The sequence below is a fragment of the Balearica regulorum genome, chromosome 1, assembly GCF_011004875.1.
Source record: "Balearica regulorum gibbericeps isolate bBalReg1 chromosome 1, bBalReg1.pri, whole genome shotgun sequence".
NCBI lineage: Eukaryota > Metazoa > Chordata > Aves > Gruiformes > Gruidae > Balearica > Balearica regulorum.
The window spans coordinates 78,742,736-78,761,332 of record NC_046184.1 but is presented as its reverse complement, the minus strand read 5'-3'; the positions used below and the strand labels follow the sequence as shown (position 1 = coordinate 78,761,332).

At 38.2% G+C, this 18,597-nt stretch overlaps 1 protein-coding gene across 1 annotated transcript in view; it reads right to left on the bottom strand.

Moving 5' to 3' along the window:
• The window catches only part of ATXN10 (ataxin 10), a 104,600-nt gene that overhangs the window by 2,825 nt on the left and 83,178 nt on the right, over positions 1–18,597 (bottom strand). Inside the window, 1 exon segment of the mRNA XM_075760418.1 lies at positions 14,935–14,998. Coding sequence (XP_075616533.1) covers positions 14,935–14,998 — 64 coding nt within the window.

Genomic DNA, 18,597 nt, shown 5'->3' with positions numbered 1-18,597 from the left:
TTTAAAATGTATTAGCCTTGGGAATAATCCTGTTACCATCATCTTTATGTCCTTCAACACAAAAACACTGCTAAACCCCACAGCATATGATGTTTTCCTATTATCATATCCATTCATGCTTACATAATATCTAAGACATCCCCATTATCTTATGAACTCTATCATCATTATGGCATTTATCATTATTGACTACTGTAGCTGAAGCTGCAAAATGGTTTCAATAACGTTTTCACTCATTCAAAAACTCTTTTCTGTATGTAGGTTTGCCATTGTAAATTCAGTCATGAATATGCATGATTTCCCTTGTTCACATGCTGTGTCAGGCTAAGACCTTTGGATAGCTGTGTGCAGACCTAGACAGACTTAAGTGTCAGCAGAGATTAAAGCTAGTCCCCAGCTAATATTCACATTACCCTCTTGCTCCTCTCCAAAGATAGAGACACAGAGAGAAAATTAAACATATTCTAGAGTCTCTAATCCTACCAACAATTTAAGCACTTTATTGTATACTCAGCTTTAGAAAGAGAACTTCTAAAGTTTCCATAGTTACTACAAATAAGAGCATGAGCCTGTTTGTTGTGAAACTGCATAAAAGAAAAGAAATGCAGCAAGCACAGTAGATCTGATTGCATAGACAGACTTCTCTAGATTTTTCCAAGAGGACATACTGCACTCTCAAGTTAACCAATACTATAGACAAGGAAGTGAAGACTACAAAATCTTTGTCACAGTGCAGAGGGCATAAAAAAGAAACAAAAATTTTCATCTCATTTTGCAGGAGCTTCATTACTAGACTACCTCTGGTTAGGGAATGAAAGCAAACATTTGTACGCCTTTACAGCAACTCTTTTTCAAAATCCATCAGTACTGTATGCTATCAGATTCCTATATTATTTTGACTTATACAAACAATAACAAAACTGAATCAACTTGCCCTGTGTTCCACACTTGTGTAACGTCTTCATATAGCAATTTAAAATTTATCATCTAAACTCCTCTGGGTCGTAACTTCAATTGTCAGGGAAGGGGCTGTACAGGGAGAAAGGAAGAGAGGTGGAGAAAATGTGCTGGCAATCTGCCCTAGAGGATGAAAAATGTTACTATCTGGAATCAACATAAACCATGAAAATCTACGCCACTAAATCCTGTGGAAGTTTTGCCATTAACTGCAAAGGGGACTTTTCACAATTCTCTTGTTTCTTTTTATATGGATTCTGCTACAAGGGGTTGCTAGAGTCAATGCTAGCAATAGCACAGGGACTGTTTTGTAAGTTTAATGGTGCATGAAAAGAGAATCGCACACTGTCAGGAGTCGCTAACCAATATCCTACTGTGATGCATTACTGGAGAGGAGGACTTACAAACCATTTCCCAAAGAGAGTATTGCAGCGTCTCGTCCTCATATTAGGAGGCAAGTCTATTGCAGCTATCAGGATCTTTATGAATTGTTCTATAAAACAATTTGGATTCTATGGATTAAAGATAATGGACATCATTATTAATGAGGTTTGAATCTGATGAGGTAGATACACAGCAATGCGTAAGTAATCTTGAAAGTATGTTGCTTGAAAAAGGCAAGTAGTTTTAAAAGTTAAGTATTATCATCAAGTAGTACAGGATACTGAAGAGTGGTGACAAGGAGAATGAAATACATACATCTGTTTTCTTAAGTCCCCTTGACAGTTATAAATACTGATGAATTTCTAAATATAATATCCTTGGTGGAGAGTTTGATTTATTACATAGTGTAGATACTTTTTTTTTTTTTTTTTTTTTTTTTTTTTTAGTTAGACTGTTTCCTGCACTGCTGTTGACTTTCAATAATTAAATGATTACTTAGGAAACTTTCTTCCTTAAGAGTTATTTGGCATAATGAGAAGAAGAGGATATTCTTTGCTGAATTCCACTACCTCATTTACATCAGATTTATGACTATTTAAATATTAACTACATTTTTAATCAAATAGAGGAAGAGATACAAAACCTTATCAAGAAAGACAGCCCACATGGGTTGGAATCCTAGTCAAATGGGCAGTTTATGCAACAGTTAAAGCCACCCAACTTCTCCAAGAGCTTTTCTGGAACACATCAATAGGGCTGGAAACCAGAGATAATAAAAATACAATTTTTATTAACTATATTTCTTTCTGATCTTCAACAAGTAATCCAATTATCACTAAAACTTCTGTAGACAGGAATGAAATACTAAAGTGTCATGTTAGAAGAAACACTTCCAAATACAGACCTGACTGGACCACACTGAACAGACATAAACCATTTCCCCTTCAGGTCTTTCAGTCCTATTAAGTACTTTTCTTTCACAGCTACTCGAAGATAATTCTTCTCACCATTAAAAGAAGTCTCTAGACAGCTACTGCAACTGTTAATCACAGTTTGGATCAATGTGCTGTGATTGACCACACATAGTAGACAGGATTTTGGTCCCTCACAGTCAGCCAAATTGCTTACAAAGCTCTACAAGTTTATTCCTGTTGGGGGTTTTAGTAGTTTTATGAAGTCCTAGAAGCTGTATAAAAATAATAGCAATTCCTTACAACTGCTGTACCTTTTTCACATAACTTTTACTTGTGCTTAAGACATTACCAAAAAAGTAATCATAGAAAATGTAAAGAACTAAAGGTTTTACCTTAATTTATTTAAAGAAGTTAATTCATATTTTTAGAATTAATGCTTTGAATTCTATTTACACCTGACCTTAAATTATCAGCACCAGAAAACTTCAGGAATTCAGCCTATACAAATTTAATATAGTCTGCCTAGAAGTCTGAATAAAAGGGTCTAAAATACTTCAGTTGCCTGTATTTTTATGTATTCCATAGCAGTTGTTATCACCCACGATTGCAGTCACCACATTCTGGGTTTATCATGTGGGAATATCTTTCCTTCCTTCCTTACCTCCCATGCTTGACTTGGCTCTTGCAGAGCAGAAACAATACAACTCATCCATCCTAGAAGCCTCCAAGGTGGAGAGGCACCACTGGATGCTGGAAGAGGCATGTATTCCTGATCACGCTTTTTAGGGATAAGATTTGTAACACTGTGGAACCTAAAGCAGACGTTTATTTCTGCTACAGGTAACTCTCACCTGGTCCAAGAGATCAGTAGGAGGGTTGGACCATCCACCACCAAGCAAGCTACCACTACGTGGCAGCAAAGCTTCACTGGAAACGTATGAAAACAGATTCCTGCAGCCAGCCCTTTCCTACTCTTTACTGAGACAGGAAGACCAGGGAGGGCTGCTGATGCTTACTGCAAGCACTCCCCATACAAATTTGCTTCCACAAAATATTTTGGTAAAGACAGAAAGCCTACCCCCAAACACCTGAACTGGGGTTTGCAGCTTGAATTCCACTCTGTAGAAGAACGTTGCTTTGCCAGAGAAAGGTCTAATTATACTATCTCAGAATGGGCAAAACTACTCAGTTTAAAGTAATCAAAATAGTTTCAATACTAAGGCAACATTCTCTGTAATTCACAGCCTACAGAAATTAGGAAACATCCATAGCAGAAAATAATTATACTTTAAATATTTTTTCCAGTTCCCTACCCTTCACTGACCTCCTACACCAGTAGTTACTTCTTCCTCTAGCAGACAAACACCATCTTTCTGGCTACGTGTATTTTTATCAGCCTCTGAATGTCCTATCCATCCGCTGTACTGATGAATCCATTTTTGAAAGTGTGCTTTGTGGGATAAGGTTTCTTTAAAATGTGACTCATATCTTGTGTATAATCAACAGGCAGGCATGTTATATCGCATGTATAACTTTCAGTGAAAGTTCACCCATTTAAGTATCTAGGGCCAACAAACATGCTTTAAGACCAGAATGGACCTCTTTTAACCAACACTTCTGCACAGAACACAGATGACCAAACATCAGCCAGTCTTGAAATCAAGCCTGTCAATTCTGTTTCATGTACAAGACATTTTCACGCCTTTTACTGAAAGACATCCAATGTTGACTAGAAGATTCCACTGTGTCCCTAAATAAACTGTTCCAGTGGGTAAATATCTCATTCATTACAGTCTGTGATTTATTTCCGGTTTAGATCTGTTTAGAATTGTTTCCAAACACTGATTTTCATTCTAGATTAAAAAAAAATAAATTCATAGATCATAATCAAGGCATTGAGTAAGCATCTTTCACATGAACCAAAAAGAGAAACTAAGGGAGATATTCCAAGCTTTCCATAATTCTTGTAACTCTTCCCTCTATTTCTTTTTTTCAGCATCCCTTTTGAAGCATAGGCACCAGAGCTATATAACAAATTCTGCCAAAATTTGCTACATGGCTGATTACAGGTGCAATGCAGTTGCCTGCTCCTTCTGGCTATTAGTAGAATCATAGAATCACAGAATGGTTTGGGTAGGAAGGGACCTCAAAGATCATCTAGTTCCAACCCCCCTGCCATGGGCATGGACACCCTCCACTAGACCAGGTTGCCCAAAGCCCCATCCAACCTGGCCTTGAACACTTCCAGGGAGGGCACAGCCACAACTTCTCTGGGCAACCTGTTCCAGTGCCTCACCACCCTCACAGTGAAGAATTTCTTCCTAATATCTAATCTATATCTACCCTCTTTTAGTCTGGAAGGCTGCTATAAGGTTTCCCTGGAGCCTTCTCTTCTCCAGGCTGAACAACCCCAACTCTCTCAGCCTGTCTTCACAAGAGAGGTGCTCCAGCCCTCTGATCATCTTCGTGGCCCTCCTCTGGACTCGCTCCAACAGCTCCATGTCTGTCTTGTACTGGGGACCCCAGAGCTGGATGCAATACTAACTCAGAAAAAGTGAAAAACAAAAGCTCACAATATTCAGTTGCCTTCTTACTCCTAGCTATGCTCCCACTAGTAGAGTCCAAGCTCTGCATGTCATTCAGAAACACATTTTCAGCACTGTCCAACTCTGACACCCAGAGCCAAATCATGAAGCTCATTCTTAGTTTCAAGGCTTGACTGCTTTTAACTACGCACTCACTTCAGTGATGTCCAGCTAAATGGTGCCCAATGTTCATGAAAGTGCTGTTTACTACTTCAGTGATTTGGGTTACTAAGACATTTCTTACCTAGAGAAATGTAGAGATTTTTCTCCCCAGATCACTAGTATTTCTAGGTTAACAGATCACAGAAGACACCACTGAACAGTATTATATACACAGATTGCTGTTAGTTTTTAATGCCTGCCAGCTAAACAACATTTACACCCATATTCTGTGTGCCTCTTTTCATGCTCTGTAGGACTTAAAAGCACAGTGCCAACACACCTTAGTATACGATGAAATTAAACACAAAATTTCAGTCAAGTTCTCCAGAGCTACAAAAGTACACGTTTAGCTATGTCAGGCTATTTTTATTATAATGTCTCTTAAGCCAAAACTTACACAACTTAAAAAAAAATAAAATTAAGCCATAACCTCTAGTTTGTTTTACTTTTTCCTATACTCAGACTTGTAATACTAGCTTAAAACCATGAATATGACACATTCATTTTTGCTGCTTAGGCTGCCAATTTTTTTTTTTAAATTATGACTTACATTTTTAATAGAAACCCATAATCTATGAGTAACTATAAATCATCTGGTTTTAAAACAGAAGGAATCACACTATTGATCAATCTCAAGCTAATGCTCCATAGTTACAATATTCTGTTCTTACAGTCCCTTCTATTACACTAATCCCATTTTAAGAATTCATGACAACTAAATCTGTTAGTTATCTATAAGAGGTACCAGAGAGTTAGCAGGTTGTTTCATCAAAAAGAAAAAGCTTCAATTGCTGTTACCTAACTGTTAAAAATGCCTTAGCTTATCTTCTTTTCCCAGGAACAGGAAAAAATGCAAAATTCCATTAAGTTGAAACTCATGTATCAAATTACTATTAAAACCTACTGCAAACATTGAGATGTAAAGCACTAAAGCACAGGGGGATGGCAATTGTGTTCACAAACTGATTAAATATCAGGCAGACTGTAGTAATTTTAAATTTCCTTGGACATGTAAAGAAAAAAGCTCCACCTACACACAGAAATATATTCATGTGCATTTATATGCATACATATAGAAATAAACAGCTTTTCTAAAATGCTTTAAAATGGAAATTACAGAATTCAAATAAAAAAATTTTGGCACTAGACTTAAAAACCCAACCTAGTTAATAACTGACATGTGGTCAAGCTAATTATAATTTATCACTATAAGGTAGATGACAACATAAGCTGACTTGCAATTTGGATAGCAGCTCTTTTTTGTATTTATAATCTCTAAAGATACATCTATTTATACAGATTCAACAAGGATCCGTATGCCAGCTTATCTTTCAGCATTGTACTTGAGTATTTTATTGATTCAGGGTCTCTGAATAACTTATGTGGCATATCTCCCACCCCTGCTGCTTTTGGTAATTTCAAACGTCACTTTATGACAAATAATCAAAACAATGAAGGTAAATGAAACTCCAGTTCCAGTCTCATAGACACCAGATGATGTCCAGTAAGCATCCAAAAATAACAACAGTTAAATAAATGGGTGCTTTGAAAGATACAACTAAATTATAACCAACTAGGGTTTTTCTCCAATGTTTCGCAAAATAGCCATTAGCCACAATTATATCTGCTACAATTTCAGGAAATGGTTGCATCTCCTTGAAGAAATCTCAGAGCACTAAGAGACAAGAACAAACCAACAAGGTCAGTGGAATGAATTGCAAATATATCCTTAGTGAGAAAGGAAAGGTCAGACTTTGGAAGCCATTTCGGAAATAGAAAGACAAAATTTAAACAAAGACCTGGGGAAGTGAGGGAAAACAATTTAAGGATCAGGAAGGAGCTACATAGGACAATGCATTCGCCAGCTGAAGTTACAGATTGTTTTAATAATAGTGACCGAAAATGGGACAACAGAAAAATGGCAGAATAAAGATATTATGCAAAGCACTGGCCATGTGACATTTGACTATTCTTTGGAGGCATGTAAGAAACAATGTTAAGAAGACAGACTGAAATATGATAAGGCGGTTGTAGAAGGCATTCCATTCTCAACAATATTTTTGAACCACTCCTAGCTTTATTTAAAAAAAACAAAAACCTTTGGGTCTCAAATTTCTAGTGCTCCGTCTCAGCCCAGAGGGGAATTTTTCGAAAGAAACTCTACAGAAAAATCAAGCAAGCTGTTTGAGCTATAAAAGCAGTGAAATAGTATATTTTCTCTGTTCCTTCTTTTTTTTTTTTTTTTGGTGCTCCTGGTAACTAAAGATCTGCTTTCTTTCAAGAATTCAAGCTTGTCATGGATTTAAATCCACCAAGAGGATTAGGGCAGAGGACAAATATGACAATATTTGGTTTAGACATAGAGTTATTAACTTTAATTCCTCACTTTTACATGCATGAGTTGGTGCCTACAGAGATTACTCTTCTCAAGGGATTAGAAATATTATAATGTAACATTTGAAAGAGCCTTCTTGCATTCTGTATACCTGTTAAACTTCCTCCAGCTCTAAAAGGGACCCTGTACATCACACATGTTTCTTGACGATGGTAGTTGTCACTTACTGGAGCTGGGCAGAAGTGAGATACTGAAGAATAGACTTTATATTTACATCTCTGCAAATCTGCTTTAGTATTTTATATGCTCTCAAGAAAACTAGTACTCCCCCCACCCTCTCATGAACTCTGAATTTCAGTATTTTAATCATCCTGCAGATGCACTAAATAAATTGCATCCTAAAATTATGGAATCAGCAACCTAAAATATACCATTAGGAATTATAACTTTGTTAAATGTCCAAACACAAAATTTAATCTGTGCTCATTTCTGGAAGAAAAAAGAAGGACAGTGCTTTCATTTCTCAGAGTATCTTTTCCTGCATTGCACATAGACTCCTCCTGTGGTCTTAGCCTTTTTCATCTTAGGAGAATGTTGCATTTGACAAGAGAAAATTTGTTCTTGGGGAACAGTGTGGATTACTGATATAGCTAGTAGATGTAGAACATCTCACGAGAAAACTTCACATTTTTGTTTTCACTCTAAAGTTGCAAAAAAAACATTTCAGAAGTGCAGTCTTTAAGTCAGAATTGAGATCTACCAAATACCATGCTTAATGTGGTAGGTTTTTTTTGCTTGGTTCTTCACCTTCAACTGAGTTCTGTTCTAAAGAGTTTGCAACATACAGAAAAGATAAACAATGGGTTAAAACATGGAAGTTGTATTATCCCAACTCTTCAGATGCGAAGTCATTGTCCAGAGTGATTTAAAGTAAGATTAGGTTACATAAATGCCTCCTGTACCCTTTTCAACAAGGAGCATGCACCTAGATCCTTCCCCTTCAGAGCTTTACAATAATCCCACTCAGGACACTTTATTCAATATCGTATAGAAAAATCCTATGTAGAATGGAATCCAGACCTCTTTAGTCCACTAACACTTCTGTAAGAACAAGACTGGTTACTTGCAATGCTTCTTTCAAGGGCGTGAAAACACCCCGATACACAGTGAACACCCTGATACATGCCTAGAAATAGGCATTGGTGGGTGGATGACCTTCCCAACTAAAACCAAAAGCCATGTTTGGGAATAGCTGTGTTTTTCCCCTTTCACCATAAGAAATAACAAAAAGGTTGAAGCCTCTTGGGAATCACTTAGGAAACTGGCCCATTACCGCAGCCAAAACACCTCCACCCATTATCATACAACACTGAGGGATTCCCTTGTGAGCCACGCAGACCCCTAGGCTCCATCAGTATCTAAGAAAATATAGCTATAAAGAATTCACAGCAACTTGCAGGAACAGGATAGGATATGGTCTGCTGAATAAGGTGAAAGAAATAAGCCCCTCTCAGACTGTTCTTGCTCAATGAATAACCACACTTGTACCTGTTCCAGCTTCCAGTCTGACCAGTTCATCTGAATATAATTGCAAGATATAGAGAAGGAGCTAAGGTTTGTGTGTATGCCACAAACCAGAAAACCTCCACTGTCTCCACTCTCTCTTTAAAGAATAATTCTCAGCACATAGGAGTTGAATTAGTCTGAACTGGAGTATGGCAATACAGCAATTTCTTCTTGCTTGACCTTTTTTTTTTCATCCTAGTGCCATCTATGGTAGTTGGCCTCCACTCAGCTGATATTTTGTGTTGTATTTGGCACTATGAACCTGACGGTTCAGGCCAACAAATTTCTGTTCTTCACCTGTGCTGCCAAGTCCCATTCTTTCACTGCCTACCTCAACCACTGCTGGGTCACCGAAAACTTACTATCTACCTTTTTTGCTGAAGTCATAGTGACACAATCAGTACTGGTTTACAGAAAACAAGATTCTAATGGGGCTCTGTGTCCAAGGATAAGCGTTGCAGCAGCAGCAACCTGTGATAATACAAAATTGAAGTCCTCTCCCAAAGAATGCACTTCCATTTAGTACAGGTAGACTTCAAACTAACTTGTGCAGCAAAGCAAGTGTCAACGGGATGAGGAAAAGCGTGATTTCTTCCAAGTGGACAGAACTTGACTGGGCATAAAGAGGTCATTACTATTTTCATCAGTAGTCTAGGTCCTTTGCACTGACCACACCCACTGAAATAACATGATTTTGTGTACACTTATGAAAATACAGAATCAAATAGGTCACCTCAAACTACTAAATACATTGGCAGTGCCTAACGTGAGCTTTCCAAAGAAAGGCAACCATTACTGATGTAACATTATGCTGTATTTTCTTGCCAGCACACATGAGATAGCCACATTTACACGCAAATGCTTAACTGTATGATGGTTTACTCTAAAAAGTCAACTCACACTCCTGTTTTTGCTTTCTACTGGCTCCTATTCAGCTGAGAGGCTTTTTTACAGTATGTGGCCTGTTTTAGGTTGCACTCTCTAACTTAAAAACAGAATGTCTTTCAGCTCCTCCAAAAGTCTTTGCTGGCATCTCACAAAAACAAACTGCCATTGTTGTAGACCATAGCAACTTGATTTCTTCTAGCTTTAGCCAGAAGTTTCATGAACCACAATTATACTTGCTGTTGCCATGAAGTCAAAAGTATTTTCAATCTACCTCTCAGATGACTTTCAGACTGAATACAATAGAAGAAGCTTAGGGAAGGAGTATCTGAAAATTAACTTATGTTTTCTACTTTTTCATCCATTATTCAAACTAAGGGGCCTATGGATATCCACAGCAACCACAGGTTTTCCTTTCGCAAATACTGAAAACTGTTACTGCTTAAACATAGCTAGCTGGGTGTTTACTCATATACATAAACATATATATGTGTGTGTACACACACACACGCACACACCCACCCACCCCCCCGCAGCAGGTTATTATTTCTTGAAGTATGACTGCACTTTTGGCTAACAAAAAACCATGCCTGATTAGGGGTTAATATAATATGGACATTACATAAGGTCATTCCAATTAAATTCAGACATTCATAAAATGAATTTATCAAGAGACCAACTATAAGAATCTCAGATTAAGATTGGCAAGCATCCTCTTCAAAACTGCATTTCACTTCTGATTTTCAAGTTTTACCACTAACAGCTATTGCATTGCAGTACTTTGGATAATATGTTTCTTCCTAAACCAATAATAAATATGTCTAAGGACAGTCATTAAATTAAAAAAAAAAAAAAAGCAAAAAAAAGGCACATCTTTGTGCGTTACAAGTGCAAATGTCAGGAAGTAGCAAAAAACCAGACAACTTAATTAAGGTAAACTGAAAAGTCTTCAATAATAAACAGGTTAGTTTATTTAAACTCTTTCATAAGCACCTTTTTTTGTACGATTAGGGCAATAGTCTTTTGATCAGAATGGGCTGGCTTCCCTCCTTATGTTTGCCTTAAGCAAGTGAAATCTGTGAAAGGTTAGAAATGAAGCTGGAAGGAGCAATAAGAGCTTGGAATGAGGTATAAAAAGAAAAAGAAGGGCTCTTGTCTGATGCTAGAGCCTGTCAGAGATGAGGAAGATGGTGGCTCAGCGAGCAAAATAGAAGATATTTTAATTTAGAACACCTTTTCAACCCAAATAACCTGAAAAGCAGGATCCAGAGTAAATTTTTCACTGGTATTACCCAGATAGGCATCTCCAATCCACTCCACTCCACCAACCCTGCTATTCTGTGGCAGGTTTAATTTATTTCTTTTTAAACAGTTTACATAAGTAAAGCACGAAGCTCCCAGCTCTTCAGAAGCAGAACAAGAAACTGAATTTTGAAAACCAAAAATTTGTCTCATGAAAGATCCTCTCCTTAATCTAAAGGCAAACAAGTCCGCTTGCATTTTGAAACACCCTTTTCTCTTTTCCATACAGAAAGACAGTTATGATGGACAAAAAAAAACAAAACAAAACCCCAAAAAACTCTGTTAGAAGCTTCTATTTACTAAATACTGATTTTGTGATTACTTCATTTTGGAGTTGGACTTGATGATCCTTATGGATCCCTTCCAACGTGAGATATTCTATGATGAGAACACAGTCAATCCAAGATGGCAGATTTAAAGGGTAATAAAAGTTAAACTGACATTCAACCTTCTCTGAAGTTTAACCCTTCACACCCCAAGGTCTATAATGAACTGCATCTTTCCAGTCTCACCCTGTTTACCTTTTCCCCTGTGCTAAAAGGCTAATAGCTAACAGTTGAAAATCTGGCATCTTTCAGCATTTCTCCATTGAATTTACTTGGAACCACGCAAAGTTACAGTAGCTGAAAATTTAAAATACCAATTCAAGTAATTGCAAGACATAGAGCAAATTTGCTCTTAACTGTCCACAATCATCTTCATGTCTGTTACTAATGAGGGTGGGGTTTTTTGTTGCTTTTACTCATTAAATATCCTGAAGGAAAAAATACTGTTTGTTAGTATAAATGTAAAAGATGCAAGTCTAAGATGTAATTAGACAAGATAACGGTTCTCCGAAACTGGGCACTCAAAAGACAAATTCAAACCTAAAAAGTTAAAGCAATGCAAACATGTCAGTTGAACTTGAGCTAGCGATCTTGTAAGCAACCAACCTCCTGATATTTCTATGCACATTACAGAATTGTTCAGGATCTCAAAGGATGCAATTTTAAGGTAATGACAGGTTTACAAAGGAATTTATTTTAGGATAAAAGCAGACCCATTTCCTCTTTCAGTATGCTTCCATACGCTACAAATAAAAAGATTTATCACAGGATTTCTCCTCTCAAAGGTAATAAAGAGCTCTTTTAACATCTAACATGGCAGTCCGGCTTCTCCTGATGAATTGCATACTTTATGGATTTTTTTTTTCTGTCCAGAAAAAAATCGTATCACTTTTACCACAAAAGTTACATTTTTCTTTAGAAAATTTTGTATGTGTAATTTGGAGGCACAACTTAGTAACTAAAACGTAGAAAATCAGTGTATCAATTCTGTTTTCAGTAGAATACATAACGACATCTTAACTGTAGAGCTTGGGTGTCTCCCAAACAGATAAAGATCAAAAACATACATCTACAAATACTTTACTAAGAAATCTAAGAAGTTCTTATATAAAAGTAATCTGGATGCAACTTTTTCCAGTCAGCTTTATCCGAGGTGAAATCCGAGTAACACAGCCTGAAACCACAAAAACAGGCACTAGAAACAAGAACGTAAAGAGACGTTTCCGGACATGACTCCCTGAAGGAACCCTGGTACATGGAGTTTTCCCTCGCAGCTTTCTACATCACCTTGGGAAACTGCAGCACCACTGCGTGATCATATTTGAATTTCGTCGACTCTCAACACCCAGCTTAACACCCAGCTGCCCAAATACTTCCTTTTAACTAATCTTCCAAGAGAAAAGAGATGAAATATATTCACTCTGGATCACAAAGTAGGCTTTCAAATCTTAGTAAGAACATTGCTCTGGTTTATAAGCATCACAAAGTGGATTTGTGCCAGACTCAACTGGATGCACAGAGGGAAGAGAGAAACAGTCTAATCTCTTCAGAGGAATGTTATGCAATGGAGTCAGGCACCTACATGCTACTAAGGACTTGGCTCGTGGTGTTTAGAAGTAGCAGAATAAGCTGCAAAGCAGGTGAAAGTAAAGACAGATACAGACTGCAAACTCCTCTTCTGCTTCCCTGCGTAGGACATGCTGAGAATGCAGCAGATGAGGAATGTTACAGGCAGGAGAGAAGCCGGGGAGCATTAACTTCATGTGGCACAAGAGTCCCTAGATGAAAATGATAAACAGAGTAGTGGCCAGAAGCTGTGCTCCAAAAGCTGACGCAGCAAACTTCGTCACAGCAGGCTAGTTGCCCCACTGCCTGAGGGCTACTTACTTTTTCATATACCTGAATACTATATGCTACGGATCAGTAGTGAAAGCTCATATTAAGAGGTGTCATTATGTCTAGTAAGTCTTCAAAAACCAAGTAAGCAAACTTTTATCTTCTGGTAAGAAGTTTATAGTACAGCCATAAAATGTCAGCTTGTATCAAAAGGTGTAAGAAGTTCCACATAGCCCAAACTGCAGTAAAGGCTCCCAGGGTATTTTATTTTCATTTCATTCAAGATCGTAAATTACAACTCTACCCTTTGAGGGCCTCAAACTTTATCCTCTTTTACTAACAGCTAAAATGAAAGATTAATCCTAAAAAGAAATCCTGAAAGTCGTTGCACAGCTGTGTTTTCCAGCAAAGGAAGAGTCACTTGGGATCAAAACTCCTTACTAGGTTTTCTCAGGGCTGCTCTTCTGCTTAGGGAAAGGTAACTTTCCTTGCCCTTCCCATCGCATCCAGCAGTGCCCCTGACCAGAATTGGACCATGGAGGCCCAACTTTGCTACTTGGTGCACTGTCAAGAGACACACTGTCAGGTCTTCAACTATAGGAATAGTGTTGAATGTAAAAAACCTTGCATATAAAGCAACAAAGTGAATAACCCAGAGGATACTTAACATTGCTCCTCTACCCAGCTTGTTAACATCTTGCTATCACCTGTTCCTGCATTACTTCATCCTTTAAAGATATATTTATACATAGATGATGTTCTATAGCACACAATTATGAGAATGTAACATTTGGACTTTTTTTTTTATGATTCTTGTTAAAAAGTGAGCTTTTTCTGACCAATTAATTCAAAAAACCTGTTTCATGTGTTCAGTATAAGAAAGCTGACATTACTCTGGACAGGAAAGGCATTTGATTTCCAGATGCGCTTATCAGAAACTTACAAGGAGCTACTGATTAGATGACAGAAAATCATTCTGTCACTGAGTTCAGCCACTGAACACACCAGCAAGATTACCATGGAGTTCATGAAGAGATGGATAAGTCTGCTTAACAACTGTTTATCTTCAATATAAAGTTATTTCCCTCTAACAGCAATCTATCTTAGAAAGTGTCTGCTCCTAAATCCCAGGAAAAAAAAAATCCCAAATATGAAGCATAATGCCATTTATATTAAAATCTCCCCAACATTTCAGTAATCTGCATCATTAATTCTCCCAATTATACACATTTTCATTACAGCTTGCTAGCCTTGTCTCTGTGCTTAGAATAAGTTCTCCAGTCAGATTTAATAAGCGTATAGAATTGATGGGGTACTTATTTCAGTCTACCGAATAGATTTCAGTTGAAGCAAAAGCGCCATGATCCGATACAAACCAAAAATAGTCTTAATTCAGATTTCTATCACAGTTACCTCTCTGAACTGACATTTGGAAACCAGTAATATTTATTATTTTAGGACACAGAACATAACCACAGTTCAACTTACTTAGAATCCAATTCAGGAAAGCATATTTATGAGTTTGCTCACTTCTGAACCCAGCATTTAAATACAACCTAGAAACTCATGCGGCCAGTTAGACTTAGGTACTGAGTGAAATCAATGCTGGCATAAATATATTAAACTCCCTGCCTTTTCTTATGAGTCATAATCAATAATGAGGATTCTTCTGTAAAGGATACAAGGATTGTTGTCATCAATGCTGCAGTTGTCCAGGATCAAGGGGATGCCATCTAACTCATAAACCTAGATAAAAACAAAAAATTAATTTAACAGATGTCTCAACAATAATAATGATGGTTCATGCAAGAAATATGTAAAAACATAAAAGGGATGTTTGTTTCTTAAAAAATATTAAACATGTTAACATAAATTGCAGAGTGAATCTGGTATTATCAGCAGTATCACAAAAAAGTAACGCAAGCTGACATTTATTTCACGTTCTTTCTTCATGTAGCATGTGTTTGACTGGCATATTTTCTATGTCGTACTTCTTGCACTGAGCCAGAAAAGCCATGCTTATTGACAGCTCGTGCTTGCTTCCAGAAGGAATAACCACAAAAAAATGAGTGAAAAACACAGTTGAAAAATACATATACACTTGCACACAAGTTAGCATGGGGCCACGTGTCTTCTGTATCTACGCAACCTTCAAAAGCAATGTGTTACCTGTACGTACCCAAGCACAAATTCTTTATATCAAGTAAGAGCCATTGACTTTTTTTTCCTTTGATAAGGTGTTCATTATGTTATTAGCAAACCAGAAAAAATGAGATCTGTCATTTTTTTATTTTCTATCTATACATACAGATGTGAATTCACAAATTACACAAATACATTTGTGTATGTGGATGAAATAATAATGTATAATCCAAATAGACTCATACGTACACATACACTCACACTACCAAGAATGCAGGACAAGCTGATGTTAACAACAAATATGTAGCATCTTAAGAAAAGGATATTCCATAAGAAATTTATCTAGACTTCTAAGGTACACTGTAACACCATACATCATCATGCATATTTATAGCTTCAGAAAGTGTACTTACTTAAATGAAAACTTGTTCTAAATTATCTGCAAAATTTCAAGCTTGGAAATACATTTTTAAGACATACAAGGTTTTTTTTTTTTTAATTACAAAAGTAGTTTTAAAAAGACTTGAGAACATGAGAATTGTTTATATTCTTATACCTATATATTATTTATATTCTTTCAGCCACCACTCATGGTCCTGGGCAACCTGATTTGCATTTAAACAGGGGGGATTGGACAAGAGGTTCCTCTAGAAGTCCCTTCCAACTTCAACCATTCTGTGATTCCGTAATAGCAAAACTGTACTTGTCTAAATCTTAAATTCTTTAATGCCTTAAAATTTAATTTCATCTAGTGGGCAAAGGAATTTAGACAAAACATCAATTTAGGGTGTGGCTTGATGATGGGATTCTCTCTTCCATCTTTTCTGCCCAAAATAAGATATGTTTTTATGTACCACGTAAACTATCAAATCACAAAGTTTACACTGCAGGATGGATCAACTTTCTGAAATGCAGTTCATTGGTAAGAGAGGAAAGTTGGGTAGGAGGAGATTTAGATCTGAGATCCAAAACAGACTATCCATCGGTAAAACTGAATTCAGAGACAAATCTGAGCACATCCCTCTTACAAGTTCCTTTCCAGACAATTTTACTGCAGTGTCTCAAACTATAACATGAGAACGTAACATTAACAGAGACAGATATACAAACAGGCGAGGCTTACATGTAAGAAAAGCAAAGGCCATTGCTAACTCTTAGGACCTAACTAGCTGTGGTGGGTTGACCCTGGCTGAGGGCCAGGTGCCCACCAGAGCCGCTCTATCACTCCCCTCTTTCATTAGACAGGGGAGAAAAGGTACAGTGAGGGGAAAAAAAACCAAACTTACGGGTCGAGATAAGGACAGGGAGAGATCATTCTCTAATTATCATCATGAGCAAAACAGACTGAACTGAGAGAGGAAATTCATCTAATTTATTACTAAGCAAAACAGAGTAGAGGAATGAGAAATAAAACCAAATCTTAAAACACCTCTCCCCACCCCTCCCATCTTCCCAGGCTCAACTTCACTCCCGGCTTCAACCTCCGCCCCCTCGAGCAGCACAGGGGGACGGGGAATGGGGGTTACGGTCAGTTCATCACGTGGTGTTTCTGCCGCTTCTTCATCCTCAGGGGGAGGACTCATTGTTCCCCCGCTCCAACGTGGAGTCCCTCTCACGGGAGACAGTCCTTCACAAACTGCTTCAGCGTGCTCTATTCCATGGGGTGCAGACCTTCAGGAGCAGACTGCTCCAGCGTGGGTTCCCCCACGGGGTCACAAGTCCTGCCAGCAAACCTGCTCTGGCGTGGGCTCCTCTCTCCACAGATCCACAGGTCCTGCCAGGATCTTGCTCCAGCATGGGCTTCCCACGGGGTCACAGCCTCCTTTGGGTGTCTCCACCTGCTCCGGCGTGGGGTCCTCCACGGGCTGCAGGTAGAATCGCTACACCCCCTCATCCTCCCTCCATGGGCTGCAGGGGGACAGCCTGCTTCACCATGGTCTTCACCACGAGCTGCAGGGGGATCTCTGCTCCAGCGCCTGGAGCACCTCCTCCCCCTGCTTCTGCACTGACCTGGGTGTCTGCAGATGTTCTTACATCTTCTCACTCCTCTCTCTGGCTGAAAAAGCGCTCTCTAACTGTTTTTCTCTTTCTTAAATATGTTATCACAGAGGCGCTGATTGGCTTGGCCTTGGCCAGCGGCGGGTCCGTCTTGGAGCCAGCTGGCATTGGCTCTATCAGACACAGGGGAAGCTTCTAGCAGCTTCTCACAGAAGCCACCCCTGTAGCCTCCCCCGCTACCAAAACCTTGCCACGCAAAACCAACACACTAGCACATCTGTGCTAACATGCATAATTATACCTACATGAAATACAGTTAATAACACAAGTTTTAGAATATCCATTCTTTCCACAAAATTTGTGTGTTTTCTCCAAAGATCATGCATCATGTATGATGTCGTACTTCAAAGCTTGAACAAACAGTGACCCTTCAGTAATACAGTACTTGCGCATGCTTGGGAAACATTAATTCTTTGATTTTCATGCTGTAGCTAAACTCTGATATGCCTACAATATTACCTTTCATTTTCCATCAGTAAAATGCTGAACACTACAAATTAATCTAGATTAAGCACTGTCAACTGAAATAAACCATGCAATCTGTTCCAGTTCAGTTCAAACAAGACATTTGGTTAACAGAGTAAGTAAGTATTCAAGGAAAGTAAAATTTTAATTAAAATCCACACATGCTTCAAAAAATTACTGTGGGAATATAATGAGATTCCTTCACAGTTAAGTGGGAACAGATTCAGCAAACCACAGCTGTAGTGATACCTTAACATAAAAACCAGTTGCTAACTACCACTGCCTTACCCACCGAGTCTCTCGAACAGCGTACAATTAAACTGTACATATAATTTGACCAAGTTAGGCACAGCTTTGGTCACCATGACACCAGCTTTAGTATGTCACCTGTGACTTACTACACAGTGAAATGAAGCAAGCAAAAGAAACCTTACAATGTACCCGCCCAAGACAAACCTATATACTTCTCAGAGTGACTCATGAGGCAAAGAGCTGCTATTCCTGAGCAACCACTGCTAGAGAAGTCCCAGTCCATGCCAGCTGTTTGTGAACCACCAGTGATCCACTAAATCAGCATTTTACGGTAACCTAAAATTCATGCCAATGTACTGTAATAATCTGGGCTGCAAAGCAAGCCAGTTCAGTAATTGCTCTGCATGTAGTGGAGCCGTTTCTGCAAT